We start from the raw sequence: 15,157 nt of genomic DNA, 5'->3' as shown, positions 1-15,157 counted from the left end.
CCGAAAAAAAACATAAAACCAGTCAATTTTCTATGACAGAAACGTTATTCAAATATGAATTTCTAAACTAAATCTCAAACATTGAAGGGAATGTTCTAGTCTCGAATGGTCAACAGGGATGATTATCATGAACTCAAGTCAGTCTAATAAATAAAAAGCATTTAAGAAAAGGAAAACCTGTATTCTCTGCTCAGGCTTAGTAATCTGTATAGCTGAAATTCTGTTCTATCATTGTCATGACGAACAGATTTCAATGACAAATTTCGACAATTTTTATGAATTCAGACGACAAACACGAATTATAGCAGTTTTCGAGGCTGATTGCATGTGTATGATTTTTGACATTCCTATAATTATGACTTGTCACATTAGACGTAGTCGTTTTGGGGTAATTTTTGAATTTCTCAAACCCGGGGGTCTCAAAAGCTCGTTTTGGTTCAAAACTCATCCATGATTTTTTGCAAAAAATTTAAGTATCGTTTACATGAGTAAATGTGAACTTTTATTGTAACATGGCACAAGTATTTTTGTCAAAAGTCAATTATTTTAATAACTAGTAATAATTTTTCAAATAACACTCTTTCTAATCTTACCTAAACGAAAACTTAACAAATCACTCATTTACTCCCGAAATCTCGGCAATCCAGCCGCGCACCTCGGCAACATTGCCATAAACTCCAGGCTTATTCTCAGCGCCACACCCCAGACCCCAGGAAACTATTCCGATCACCTTCCCGTTGGCCGAAATCGGTCCACCGGAGTCGGCTTGACAAGTATCCCTTCCTCCGGCCTTGTAACCACAGAAAACCTCATCGTGCAGTTCTGATTCCAGCAATCGAGCGCATTCGTTGCGATCGACCACTTCCAGCTCTACCGATCTAAGAAGGTTTCTTGGTTCTTCGTCATTCTTGGTAAGTCCCCATCCGGTGGCCAAGAGGGTGGTTCCCACTTCAACGGATTCACCGGTCTTTGGAAGAACTGCCGGTTGAGTCGAGGGGCCGAATTTAAGCGGTTTTTTCAGCTCCAGCAGGGCAAAATCATATCTAGCCTCTTTGTAGTCAAACGAAGGATGCGGGTAAATTTCTTTAAGATAGGAACGAACTCCTCCCACTGTGGAATCCGATGATCCGGAATATACCGTGTAACGAAACACAGATCGCTCCTCGAAACAGTGATTTGCCGTTAGAACCCATTGGGAAGCTATCAATGCGCCTCCACACATTTGAACGCCGTATTCCAGGACTGCAACCTGGTACGGAATCGAACGAATTTTGATGGCTGAGCCGCCAATAATTCGGGCATTTGCTTGGACAGCTGCTACGATATTGATTGGATCTGTTAAATCGGTAAAATTTGTAAAAAAAAAATTAACACTTACCATGAGCGACCACAAGAAAGAATACTAAATTCACCAGAGATTGTTTCATGGTTGAAATTCACTTATCATTGAAAAGCAGAGCATTTATGGCTGGCTTTTTATAGATATTGAGATTGAATAACTCGGCCACTTCAACCGTGATTTATGGACTAAAGTGAAGACACGTGTTGCTTTTGGCACTTGAAACTTCAATCGGTGTTTATATTAAACTTAAATTCGTAATGAGCCATTTACTCCATTCGAATTACACTTATTGGTTTGAATTTTTTTCTTTTTATAATAACCTCAATGTTGTTGTAAAATTTGAAAATTTTAACTTTTTTTTAGTATGCGAACATACTCCTTTCCTCTTTTCGTAGAATTAATAAAATAAAATGTTGAAATCCTACCAAAATCAATGGTGTTTCGTTGATTATTTAGTTTAAAAAAAAGTAAACTTTACCACTTCAATGCAAAGTATTGCACGGTGTGTTTCGTAGAAGGACTTTAAGAAAAAGAATACAGTAACGCTAATTTTAGCACGGGCAGAGGGTAGAGTTTTTCCCGATTCATTTCCACCCAAAATTTCAAATAATTAGACGGTGACCCACCCCCCATAAAAACTGTTTTTTTTTGCAAATTTAAATTTTTCTAAAAATATATTATAACATGTTTATATTATCAGAGGTGCTAATTCTCTTAGTTTTGCTAAAAATATTTTTAAATTTAACTGTTATTTTTGCTTTCAACTGTAAAATTTTAATAGCGGTTAAATTTTTAAGCAGCTTTTTCAGTCTACTGGGCAGTGAAAACAAATATTGTTTTTACTTCCGACGTTTCGGTGTTTTTTTTTACCTTTATCAAGGATTCTAAAAAGGATTTTAAGGTGTTTAGTGTGCTGTACAATTGTTGGATTCGATATTACAATTTAGTGAACTTACAAAATCGGTGTTTCCTCGTCTGAAATGGGTTTTTCAAAATGATGAAACTGTCATTTTGGGTGGAGAACATCGGCCAGTCTAGTTCAGTTTCAAAGTACCCGTTAGAATATCCATCCAAAAATAGTGAAATTTACTGTCTATCTGTCGTGTCTGTCTTGCAGTTTAACCAAATCGTAAATAGTTTACCAACCTATTTAGGTACAAATTATCTAACTTTGCATTTTTCACTCAGCTCTGACAACACAAAGCCGATGTTCTTCACCCAAAATGACAGTTTCACTATTTTGATAAACTCAATTCAGACAAGATAATACCATTTTTGTAAGTACACTAGATTGTAATATCGAATCCAACAAAAATATAACACACTGAACAACTTAAAACCCTTCAAATAAATTACCGAAACGTCTGAAGTAAAAAAAATCGTTTTCACTGCTCAGTAGACTGAAAAAGCCGATAAAATTTTTTAACACTATTAAATTGAACTGGTAACTCAACAATTTTATCAAAAACTTTGAAGAATTTTCAAATCTTTTGAAACTAGCTGAGATTCGTTTAAACTTAATTTTAGGTAAACAAAATTCAAAAATGCCATGAACGAGTGTTATCATCAATAATTTGATTTTTTTTTTCTAAAGTGCGTATCCATATACATCTAAGCGTTCTTAAGAATAACTTTTCAGAAACAGAAAAGATGTTTAATATTTCGTTGGAAACAATTCAAAATATGTTGTACTAGACTGAGTCGATTTGGGGTCATTTTTGAATTTCTCAAACCCTGGGGTCTTAAAAGCTTCGTTTTGGTTCAAAACTCATCCATGATTTTTTGCAGAATTTTTAAGCAACGTTTACATGAGTAAATTTGAACTTTCAGGTTTGTATGGGAAAATTGAATATTTTGTACTGAAAAATCAACATCATTTTTGTTTCTTCTGTGGAACCGAGCCTGCTAAAGGTTTTTGTGCCAATTTATAAATTTCTTGTAGGAAATTTTCCGCTGAACGTCTTTGTTGAATATTATAACTTCGTATCTTTTAAGACAAAAAAGTTATTAGCTGTTTAACAGGTGTATGTTTTTTTGGATTGATAAACCATGAATTCAATCGACACCACTGCTTGTGCCCCACGAAGTATGGCATGAAAAGTGGTCTTGGAATGCTTCGCTAGGCACCCAGCAGTGGTGTCAATTGAATTTCTTGTTTATCAATGCCAAAAGACATACACCTGTTAAACAGCTAATAACTTTCTTGTCTAAAGAGATACGAAGTTATGATATTCGACAAAGTTGTTCAGCGGAAAATTTCCTGTAAGAAATTTATAAATTGGCACAAAAACCTTCAGCAGGCTCGGTTCCACAGAAGAAACAAAAATGATGTTGATTTTTCAGTACAAAATATTCAATTTTCCCATACAAACCTAAAAGTTCAAATTTACTCATGTAAACGTTGCTTAAAAATTCTGCAAAAAATCATGGATGAGTTTTGAACCAAAACGAAGCTTTTAAGACCCCAGGGTTTGAGAAATTCAAAAATGACCCCAAATCGACTCAGTCTAATGTTGTACTGTTGTTATAACAGTCCTATATGTGAAATACCACGGATGTAATTGCCTTACTATGTTTCTTTTGGTGAAATAATCTTTGATTTATCGCTTTAAGTCATTTAAAAAAGGTTCAACTCACTTGATGTCAAATTATGCATACTAGTTTTTGAAGGCAGGCTTAAATAAAGGAAGGAATGTCTTCCTGTGAGAAAAACTATCAGAAACAACTAAAAATCATGATAAGATTCAACTTACAATGTGGAATTTACGATATTTTCCTATTTCTATTTCTTTTTTTAACTGCATTCAGAAGTTCACAAATGATCAAATTTTAGTCTTAGAAAGTAGCTTGGTTAGCAAAACATATTCTGTATGGGACCAAAAATAATCCATATTACAAGATTCGGAACTCTAACGGAAATCGACGGACAAAATCAAAAAGCGAAACCATTAGATATTGCGGCAGAAATGCAAACCCCAATATAGATAGTGGGTTAAAGGATTCACAGGAAGAATTTTAATTTCCTTTTCAACTAAATAAACCAAGATATAAAAGGTAAAGTAAGGTGAAATAATACTAAACTAGGTACGATGAAAACATGATTAATCAAAATCAATCAAGATTAAAAAAGATCAAATTTAATAAATTAGATCAAATAAAAAACCAGATCAATTTTATGTGCATCTAAATGAATTGTACTAGTTTAGATCCTGCAAAAAAACTGTATTGTAACATGAATGACGATACTAATCAAAATAAAAACCTAGCCACATCGCCAAAAACCCTTGGTCGTAAGATCCTCAGCAATGTTTCTTGGAATTTTGATCCATGATCAAGCTCTGAACGCTAACTTCCAAAATATTCAATGAACATACACTGAGTAGTACATTTTCTCTCCTTTTTATGGAAGATTAGTTGAGTATAGGAATGTGCAAAAATGTGCAATTATCACAAACTAGTTAGAGTTACGTGTAGACTCCAATAAATGCGATGATTTAGCGTGAGTTGAATAGTCCATCAGTGTAAGTAAAAAACATCAATTTTGCAATCATCCGGTAGAAACTACAATCAAAAGCCACTACTGCGTTGGAAAAATAATGTTCATTCGATATACTGAGCGTTGACAAACCGTCGCCAAAACTGAAAATAATCACTATACTTTCCTTGATTGTATTCTAAGCTGTTAAAAATCTTAATGGCTCCGATTGATATCAAGTTTTACATATCTCAAGATTGTAATTATTGGCACATATTTTTTGTGAATCAATGTCTTCAAATTTTCATTCAAAATGTCATTGCTTTTCACAAGAATATTCGATTTCAATTTATCTGAGGATAGTGAGGAATCGTAAGGATTTTGTGAACGTCAGTTCTCGTCTGTTATAATATTTACTGTTTTAATCGAGGAATTTGATTGCGCATAAAGCAAGTTACCTTTTAATTGAGTCAGCGGCATATAGGTTTCCTTCAAAAATGGGTAAAATTATGACAGAGTGCATTTTGCTAATTTATTCCAAAATTGAATTAATGTTTGTTAAAAGATTGTCTGTTGGCATTTATATGAAAATTTTATAAAGCTAGGTATCTTTGTATCTACTATTTTTGATGGGACTGTTATGCGAGTAGATTTGAAAAGGGTCTCGAATATGCTCGCATAATTAACAAAATAAACAAAAATGATGCTTCAGACCTTACCAATTGCCCAATTTCCAAAATGACAACCTAGAACACATTCCATTAAACAATTTTTGTTTATGCTAAAAGTTGTGGTCACAATCGAAAATATATTCCAAAACAGAAAAAGTTGATTTTCTCGCTTGCTCGTTTTTGCATATGGGACTGTTATGAGAGTAGGGGCTGTCTTGGCGTTGAAATTTTTTATGTTTCAGAATGACAAACTTTAAGTTTTCGTTTGGTATTACAGTGGATGTTTGAGATACCCAAGAATGTATGCAACAATATTTCAAAAATCAATTTTTTAGAAGTTTTATGAAAATTGTTATTATTTCTTCAGATTTGGAAATTCTAACATAATTTTTTATCTTAACCCTCATCCGCATTAGATTTCATTACCCTAATCAGCACTAGGAGTGTCAATTTGACACCACAAGCTCAAATCGTTATAACTTTTGGCGTGTCGAACAGATTTAAACAAAACTTACATCAAAAGAAACCTTGTAATGTCAGTAAAATATGTTTAGAACATTATATACAGCTGAAATTACAAGTTTTCTCATTATTCAGCATGAAAGAAAAAAAATCCGAAAAAACATGCCTCACGAAAACTGCTGTGGTTCATATGTTACACGTCCAAAAAAATATTTGCCTTATGCATATGAAAGCTGAAGTTAGTGCCTACATCATGAAGACAAGAAATATTTTTTTAAATTTTTTTTAATGAAATGGTCACAAAAAGTTCAAAAAAGTGGTCTAAAAAACCTACTTTTCATTCGATTGCTAGTAAATACTGTTTGAGCGATGGTAGAGTTTTAGAAAAAAATATGACAACAAACTTTATTAAAATTCTAACATTTTGCACGTCCAGCAAAACATGTTTGTTTGCTCTCCTAGTAAGGAACGGTGGGTGGTGATTTGGGAAGAGAGTCAAGCCGAGAGCCGAAATAATGATGCGTGTTTGGTTGGATTTCGGCATTATTTCGGCTCTCGGCTTGGCTCTCTTCCCAAATCACCACCCACCTTACCTACTAGGAGAGCAAACAAACATGTTTTGCTGGACGTGATGCTTGTGGTTTTAGAAACTGAGGAATGATTTTACGTTTATAATTTTCATATTTTTGTGAAATCTCACAGCGTGATTTGTTGCACCTCACTAGAATGGAGATTAAATGTGCATTCCAATGAATATATTTTTGATTGGTCCAAACAAAGTGAAAGCACTGAAAATCCGGGTACAACCTGACGGTGGACCACAAAAAGAGATGAAATTTCAATTTGTAAAAAAAATGCGCATAGTAGTAAACTTTGAAAAATTCCAGTAATTTCAATTTTTGTTGCATCAAAAATATAAAGACACCAAAATGTTAGAATTTTAATAAAGTTTGTTGTCATATTTTTTATAAAACTCTACCATCGCTCAAACAGTATTTACTAGCAATCGAATGAAAAGTAGGTTTTTTAGACCACTTTTTTGAACTTTTTGTGACCATTTCATTAAAAAAAATTTAAAAAAATATTTCTTGTCTTCATGATGTAGGCACTAACTTCAGCTTTCATATGCATAAGGCAAATATTTTTTTGGACGTGTAACATATGTACTACAGCAGTTTTCGTGAGGCATGTTTTTTCGGATTTTTTTTCTTTCATGCTGAATAACGAGAAAACCATAGAAAATTTGAAAAACGTATTTCAGATTCAATGGTTAACGGCGGATATGAGTAGCAATCAAACTAAGCTAAGCAAATGTAAAAAAATATATTTCAACTTTGATGGGTATTTTTCCTATTAAAATGATATTGTTTCACTGAATCAATAATGCTATCCCCAATAAAAAAAAGTTATGTATAAAAAGATTAAATAAATTTATTGAAATCCTTCGACCCTAAACCTGCGTCTTTTCTCGGATCCATTCACGAGCAGCCGAAACTCTGGCGTACACACCCGGCAATTCGGGCTCGGCGCAACCTTCACCCCAGGACACAACTCCCACTAAACGTCCTTCGATGGCCAGTGGGCCGCCGGAGTCTCTCTGGCATGCGTCTTTACCTCCCGCTTTGTATCCGGCGCAAATCATTTGTTCCGTTACCAATTTGTTAACTTTTGCCAGTGCCTCGATGCACTCCTGCTGGTTGACAGTCGGAACTTTTATAGCCCGCAGCAGCTCATCGTTCTCGTCGTCATTCTTGGTGTCTCCCCAGCCGGAAACGATCGATTCGGATCCATCTTGGATCACTTCATCCGCGGCAGCTAGTTCGATCGCCTTGACGGAATCGCTGTATTCCATCGATTCACCCAACTTTAGCAGAGCAATGTCGTAGTTAGGCACGCTAGAGTCATAGCGTTCATGTAGAATCACCTTTTCCACTGGGATGAGCTGTCCACCACTTGTTCGATTTGTAGATCCAACTCGAACGGTGTACATACTGGGGTCTTGACTTCCGGCGAAACAATGAGCAGCCGTCAGAACCCACTGAGGAGCGATGATCGATCCTCCACAGTCATGATCACCTTCAACCTGCAATGACACCTGGTACGGCACCTCGGTTATTTCGATCTGGAATCCTCCCACGATTTTCCTCAGATTGCGTGCTGAAAATTATAAAAATGTAAAAAATGTAAATGAAATTTAAAAAAATGAAAAAAAAAAAATTTAAAAATGAGTCCAACTTACCATTCGTGACCGCTAGGGAGACGCCGCACAGCACTAGGAACAGAAGTTTGTTCATAATGTAACTTTCTTCTTTACTCCTAAGTTTACGGCCGGAAGACACTTTAGCATGTAATGGAGTAGTTGAGCTTTCAACGGATTTTTATAGTAAGATTTATTTCTTGACGGGTGTTTTCCACTCTTAAGAGTAAGATAAGACCACCTGGGAAATCCTTCAACCTAATTTTAGCCCATGCAGTAGAAGAAGCTAGAAATCCACTTGGAAAAGTTCAAGAGCTCTAATCTTTTGAACAATTTTCTCTTTTTATATAATTGGTTTCCCCCGTTGAAGTTTCCACTTTCGAAATGCAGACTGTAGGTCAGGATGGTGCAATAACTGATTGCAATAATTGGAGATTAAAAAATAACTATTAAACTTCATTTTACCATTTTATGTACAGTCCATACGCAAATACCCGCACCTTGGCCTTAACCACGGCCATAAGATTCTGCAAAACCTGAGAATCAACCGTTTTTTGCATGTAAACCCATACTTTCTTCAGTTCATCGACTGTCTTCACTACCTTAGGTCGTTTAAGAAGGTGCTGCTTCATAATCGCCCAGTACTTCTCGATGGGCGGAGCTCCGGAGTGTTGGGAGGGTTGAACATTTTCGGCACGAAATTGACCTTATAGTCTACATACCACTTCAGCAAGTCCTTGGAGTAGTGGCATGACTTCAAATCCGGCTAGAAGATTGTTGGGACGTTGTAGGCCTTCAGGAGAGGAAGCAGCCGCTTCTGAAGGCGCTCTTTCATGTACACCTGTCCGTTAATTGTGCCCTGGGTCACGAAAGGTGCACTCCGCTTCCCGCACATACAGATGGCTTGCCAAACCAAGAATTTATACGCAATTTTGGACATCTTCTGAGTGCGGACATGTTCCAGAACGCTGAACTTATCCTTGGCCGTGAAAAACAGGTTGCCGGAAATCTGTTTGAAGTCGGCCTTCATATATGTTTTGTCGTCCATGATGCAGCATTCAACTTTCATCAGCATGTTTGATGTACAACTTCCTGACACTGGTTTTGGCGGACTTGTTCTGCTTTTCGTTGCGATTAGGAGCCTTTTGTACCTTGAACGTTCGAAGCCCAGCCTTAATTTTGGCCTTCTTGACAAAACTTGGGCTTAGGTGCAGCTTCTTAGCCACATCCCGAACGGAGGCGTTCGGGTTTCGGTTGAAGGCCCTAACTACGCGGTTGTGATTTTTGGTGTTGTACGGAATACTTTTTCCTTCACTTCTGGGCTTCCTATCGGTGGTCAATCGTTCCTCAAACCGCTTAATCACTCGCGACACCGTGGAATTCGCGATTCCCAACGTTTTAGCGATGGAACGATGCGAGAGATCCTTGTTCTCGTGATGAATGCGCAAGATTTTATCACGGACGAGCTGTTCTTTCGACTCCATTTCCGCAAGTTTTGATCACAGGACTTTAAAACTGGCAGGATGTAAACAATGCACTATGGACTAAATCCACCCAAATTTTCATTGAATTCTTGGAAAGCTTTTCACCGCGTTCCTCACATACTGGTAATAGACAAATTTGGATTTGGGCTTGGACACCTTGGACTTCCTGTGTGGATAACAAAGTGGCTTGCCTCGTATTTGAACTCCCGCTTGGCCCATGTTAGAGTAAACTCTTTCTGCTTTTTGAAGTTTTTGATACCATCCGGTGTTCCCCAAGGCAGTCATCTTGGACCGTTAATATTCATACTGTTAGTTAATGGTTTGTGTGACATGTTGACTTCGCATAAACTATTTTACGCAGACGACCTAAAGCTTTTCCGACAAATTACCTCACCGCAGGACTGCATCATGTTGCAGAATGATCTCGACGTTGTAATGAAATGGTACAGTTTGAATGGAATTTTGGTGAACGTTAAATAGTGCAAAACAATGAGTTTTTCGAATGAATTCGCAAGTGTTATCCCAGAATTCACTGGAATTCATTTTTTTTTTGCCGTTGACCGAATACAACTATTCTGTACATCTCTAGTATTGTTTACATGTGCATCATTTTGTGACTATCTGTCTAGATAAGGGGTTTTGAAATAGCTTCCCCAAAACAACTGAAAATCGACTATTCAACTTTGAATTAAAGCGGAGACGATTTATTCCATAAAGGCAAGGAAGGTGAGGAGTTTAGCACTAAACATACCGACATTCGCCGAGGGTAAAATGACTCCTAACACCTCCTCAAATGACAAGTTATAAAAAAATTCTGTCAATTTTATTCAATGCATTAGAGACGAACATATGTAAATGTTATAGAAGGAATTTTGCCAAAACGTTAGCTAGGCAGGTTTTTGAAAGTATTCGATCATACACAACCCTCTGTTTTATTTCCTCATTCGAAATTCCTTTAGAATAACTAAATGAGTCATGAAATTACAGTTTTGGCTCAACTCTTAAACTTTGAATGTTATTTGGCCAATTTGGATTTCGTGGCCCACGTATCCCGACCATTTTCCAAAATCCAAGAAAAAAAAACTTATTTTCAAACAGTCAGAACTCGGGGAAACTATTGTATATTAAATTTAAAAAATTGCCTAATGATACGTTAGAAATATAGAAAACCTCACCATTTATTTTTTCATTCTATACTTCATAATAAAGATGTTAAGAAGCGAAAAAAAAGTGGCCCATGCTAACCCACTCTTCCAGTCACAGGGCTGGTAGCGAGTCACTTTTTAGTGACTTGGTCACTTTTTTTGGGTCAGTCACTAAAAAGTCACTTTTTTCATCATTTGGTCACTAAAGTCACTATTTTCCGAAAAATGGTCACTTTTATCACCAAAAGTCACTTTTTTCACCGATAATAAACCAATGAAAAAGTAATTTAAATTGCGCGTGTTAATATTGACGGTAGTAACGGTAAATTACTTGATCAGACAGTGAATTGAAACTAACTTTGATTGTAGATTCTAGTTTTTAGTTCAATCAACCTTTTGTATTGGAACTCAAAACTTGATATACAAAAACCCTATCTCGCCTTTAGTTAGAATGGGTTTTTATTAAGAAGTGTAACTAAGATTGAGATTGAAACGAACCATTTTTTTTATGAAAAAAAATCTCTTATGTCATAACAAATGTTATGATGATATGAAATATTCTTTAAAAAACAATTTCAGACTCAATTTTATTTCGTGTTTTTTGTTCTTCTAAATACTTAAAAAAAGGGTTGTAAAAATTTACACAAGGCCACAAAAATTACATTTTTTTTAGGTGCAATGAATTTAAACGGTAATTTCAACTAATTTGAGTTCCCCGAATCTAAATAGGTATGTATGCAATATTTCTATCAGCTTTTATATTTATAATTATTTATTTCGTCTTTGGTTTAATTACCGTACAGACTGATGACTTAAAAACTAGGAAATTCTTCTTAAGCCTATTTTAAAACGACGTTTGCACATATTAAAATTAAACAAATTAAACACTTAATTAAAAAGTTCACAACACTTGTCAATAGGGTGGTTTTGGCCATAGGCAGTACGGTGGTGAGGAATTGAAATAAACTGACGTTGTCGAAGTGTTCTCGTTGGTACATAAATGTTAACACGTTGTAGAATGTAAGCACAGTCAATACGGTTGGTCAATGTGTCGAATATAAAACCTTGCTGCAGTTCGACGCGCCGCTTTTCGAGTGAGGTTGGACATATCAGAGCACACCTTTCCTCGTACGGTGGGTTTGTTATTGAAACGACTTTGAAAATAATTTAAAATCTTTAGAGAAGTTTCTGCACTTTCTTTTTACAAAAACTCAAATCAAAAACATATTATTTAGAAATAAAAGTTTTATATGAATTAATGAGCTTTAAATAGAATCAAGTTTTTTTACACTTTCTGCTGTGATGTCAAAAATACTTGTAATGACATTTTTCCATAATCAGTTATCTATCAATTTTACTAGTAATAAACTCTTTATCACCAAAACTAAATGTGTTCGGCCGAATTTGACGAAATTTCTAGTTGAGGACACTATTTACCAAATCAATAATTAAAAAAATAAGCACCAAAATGGTTATGGTGAAACATGCTTATTGAAAAAACTCTTCCTGGAATGTTTTTAAAAACTGATATTTTTTATTTTCATATTGTTTTTTCAATTTTCAAATAAATTTACCGAATTTTATTGTACGTTTTTTTTTCAATTTTCTAATCAACTTGCCGGATTTTTTTCAATCAAACTTTTTAAATTTTTAAGACATATTTTGAACAATTGTTTCCTTGTTTTTAAATTCTGAATTTTCGTGTTCTTCAACCATAAGCCTTTAACTCCAAATTTTTAATAATAAAACATAATTTCAACCTTCTGTTCTTTCAGGACCCAATATTTTAATCAAAAGAAACAAAATACTCAGAGCTTGTAATTAAAAGCTTAAAAACCTGCGATTAAAAATTTAAACACTTCTTATTAATATTTTTTATATGAAATCATGTTTTTTGGATCGATCATGATTTTTAAAATTATCTAAAAAGTTTGAAAAATTGTTCTAAGTAGCAACTTTAAAAATAAATTTTAATACGCAGTGTTAACTAACTTTGTATTTGATTTGTGCTTTGAATATTAATAACAAAAGTTTTGAAATCATTATTTTTCTTCTATCCGTCTTTCATTTCAACTCTTTAACCCTCACCGATAAAGCCGCAAATTCATTTCATAAATTATTTTTTATTTTTTATCAGTTTTTATCATTCACATAATTACTCATTTTCTAACATTTCTTTGTCAGTGTAGTTGAACATGGAGGATTTTACTTTATTAAAGGTTTTATGTCTGGCTTCTATAACTGGCACTTTTAAAATAATTATAAATATATTCTTCTTTTTATCAAATTAAATTAAAACATCAAACATTGAATAAATTCTGTTCAAAATTCATTTCTTATTCAGTAATCGGTAATTTACATTTTAAATCGTAATTAAATATTTTTTGTTCAAATTAAAAACTACAGCGGAATTTCTCACTAAACTTCCAGTTAAAAATGAGGAAAAGAATTCCAAATTTAGATGAATAAAAATTAACAATTATTATGATTTTCCTAACATCTATTCATGCTAAGTTTTGTACAAGATTTGACATTTATTTTAGAATTCAGATATTTTTTAATTTTAAATTTCCAAATTTTGTTTATCAGTCATTTTTTTAGTTTTTGTGTTGAACATGAGTGACATATGGTTTAAGAAAACCCTTTCCTTTTCAATTGTTTATTTTTGGTATTGTTATTAATTTTATCTAAATTTGAATTTTGAAAACCCCCCCGGAGTCACTATTTGGTCACTTTTTTTCAAATTTTGGTCACTAAAGTCCTTACTATTTCATTGTCAAACCGCTACCAGCCCTGCAGTCACAGTAGAAAAATTTTGGAAGAGTAAATTAGAAAGTTAACGTATTTTGACAAAATTTCTGGATTTACTTTTAGAAAAACATTAATCACATTTTTGTCAAGCATAGCACCGCCAATGTAATGACATCACTAGAACCGTTATGAAAAGGTATTTCTTATGCACATAGATTAGTTGCAATAACATTGTGTTAACATACTAAAAATCCAGCGCAAAGTCGAATTTAGTTACTAGAATAGTCTCAGAAAATGCAGATTGATAAAAAGTAAAAAAACTGCTACTTTGAATAGTCGTCAAAAATTCTGTGTTTCGTGTTTAATATATCTAAAGATGCCAAAATGTCACAAATTACAATCTCATTCACTTTAAAAACAATTTCAACTGTGAATGGAACATCAACCGCCAGATTCATTAAGTTTTTTACACCACTTTTTTACATTTTTTGTGCCATGATCTTTGAAAATTTAAAATAAAATATTTCCATATGTGCAACATTAGGTCGCTGCAAGCTTTGTATGAAAACTTCAAATTTTTACATTTTTACACCTCTCATAACTTTTTATGGTTGTTTTTATTGCCACAAATAGCAGTAAAATTTTTGGTAGCGATTCATTCAGTCCTGAATAAGCGCAAGGCATTTTAATTTTGTATGAAAATTTGTATGGGGTAACAAAAATTTTCATTCAAAAATCGCTAGAGATGTACTGAAAGTTTTAAAAAATATATATTTGGATTTTGAATATTCCTTGATTCTTCCAATATATTTCTTGTAAACAAACCTTTAACCTAACTTTTATCCCAGAAAAGATTTTCGAATTTTTTTTTCAAAATATAGTTTTTAAATTTTTGCGTTTTTGGTTGCCTTAACCTAAACTTCGACAAAAACATATCTTGAAATTTTTGCCAGCAAAACCTTCCATTCTTAAATAATTTTCATTTAATTCATTTTTTTTTATTTTGAAATGGCTATAACTTTTTTTCATGAAAGACTTAGCTTCTTCTCATGTTACCAAAAAATGAAGCTTAAAAATAGGCAAAACCAATAATTAAAGACAAACTTCATTTCTAGCTCATTTGGATTTTATGGATGATTTAATTCACAAAAATTTAACCTTCCATACAAATTTCCATATAAAATTGACTCGCGTTGCGCTCATTCAGGAATCAACCATATCATCTCAATTTTTTTTCCTGATTCTTTGTGATCCAAAAGACATAAAAAAAACTTATGGATGCAAATTGTAATTTTTTGCAGTGGTGTAGTGCAACATAAAGATTCTAACTTCAGCTTTTTCAAGTACAAGTTTCCTAGCTCTTAATAACTGACTTACAATCTTTTTTACAAAGTTTTTTAACTGATTTGTCTTCTTAGACTTAGAATAACTTTAAAAGAAATGATTGTAGGTGAATATATTCCTAAAAATCATATTTGAGTCAAGTTACAAACTTTTCAAAACAATAAATTTTGTGAATCTCACGCCAGAAACCTGTGGAAGCTTAACATTTTAACATATTTGTGTCTTTCGCGACTTTATATCAACTAAAGATGTACCGAATATTCGGTTGGCCGAATATTCGGCGAAG

The 15,157-nt window shown here is 33.9% G+C and overlaps 3 protein-coding genes across 11 annotated transcripts in view; 1 reads left to right on the top strand and 2 right to left on the bottom strand.

Annotated features, from left to right (window-relative positions):
* LOC129742680 (mucin-19) overlaps positions 1–15,157 on the top strand; it is a 652,529-nt gene that overhangs the window by 33,409 nt on the left and 603,963 nt on the right. The gene's annotated exons all lie outside the window — the stretch shown is intronic.
* LOC129742700 (trypsin 3A1-like) lies at positions 175–1,435 on the bottom strand. 2 transcript variants are annotated; one of them, XM_055734642.1, is made up of 2 exons: positions 1,379–1,430; positions 175–1,314 (listed from the first exon to the last, which is right to left on the bottom strand). In XM_055734642.1, the coding sequence occupies exons 1-2, from the start codon at positions 1,425–1,427 to the stop codon at positions 614–616; spliced, it is 750 nt and encodes a 249-aa protein (XP_055590617.1). In that variant the 5' UTR covers positions 1,428–1,430; the 3' UTR covers positions 175–613. The 2 variants fall into 2 exon arrangements, with proteins under 2 accessions (XP_055590617.1, XP_055590616.1); XM_055734641.1 differs by having other exon boundaries at positions 179–1,317; positions 1,379–1,435.
* LOC129742699 (trypsin 3A1-like) lies at positions 7,303–8,287 on the bottom strand. Its single transcript, XM_055734640.1, has 2 exons — positions 8,190–8,287; positions 7,303–8,107 (listed from the first exon to the last, which is right to left on the bottom strand). Exons 1-2 carry the CDS (start codon positions 8,242–8,244, stop codon positions 7,401–7,403), a joined length of 762 nt encoding a protein of 253 aa, XP_055590615.1. The 5' UTR covers positions 8,245–8,287; the 3' UTR covers positions 7,303–7,400.

This window comes from Uranotaenia lowii, chromosome 2 (assembly GCF_029784155.1).
Source record: "Uranotaenia lowii strain MFRU-FL chromosome 2, ASM2978415v1, whole genome shotgun sequence".
NCBI lineage: Eukaryota > Metazoa > Arthropoda > Insecta > Diptera > Culicidae > Uranotaenia > Uranotaenia lowii.
Note: the sequence above shows the minus strand (reverse complement) of the source record. Positions and strands in the feature narration are given on the sequence as shown.

Excerpts from the sequence above, each read along its gene's own strand:
- LOC129742699 (XM_055734640.1), bottom strand. The coding sequence starts at position 8,244 with ATGAACAAACTTCTGTTCCTAGTGCTGTGCGGCGTCTCCCTAGCGGTC. Across the intron at positions 8,108-8,189 it reads CTCCCTAGCGGTCACGAATG|CACGCAATCTGAGGAAAATC; the intron begins GTAAGTTGGACT and ends TATAATTTTCAG.
- LOC129742700 (XM_055734641.1), bottom strand. The coding sequence starts at position 1,427 with ATGAAACAATCTCTGGTGAATTTAGTATTCTTTCTTGTGGTCGCTCAT. Across the intron at positions 1,318-1,378 it reads CTTTCTTGTGGTCGCTCATG|CAGCTGTCCAAGCAAATGCC; the intron begins GTAAGTGTTAAT and ends TCAATATCGTAG.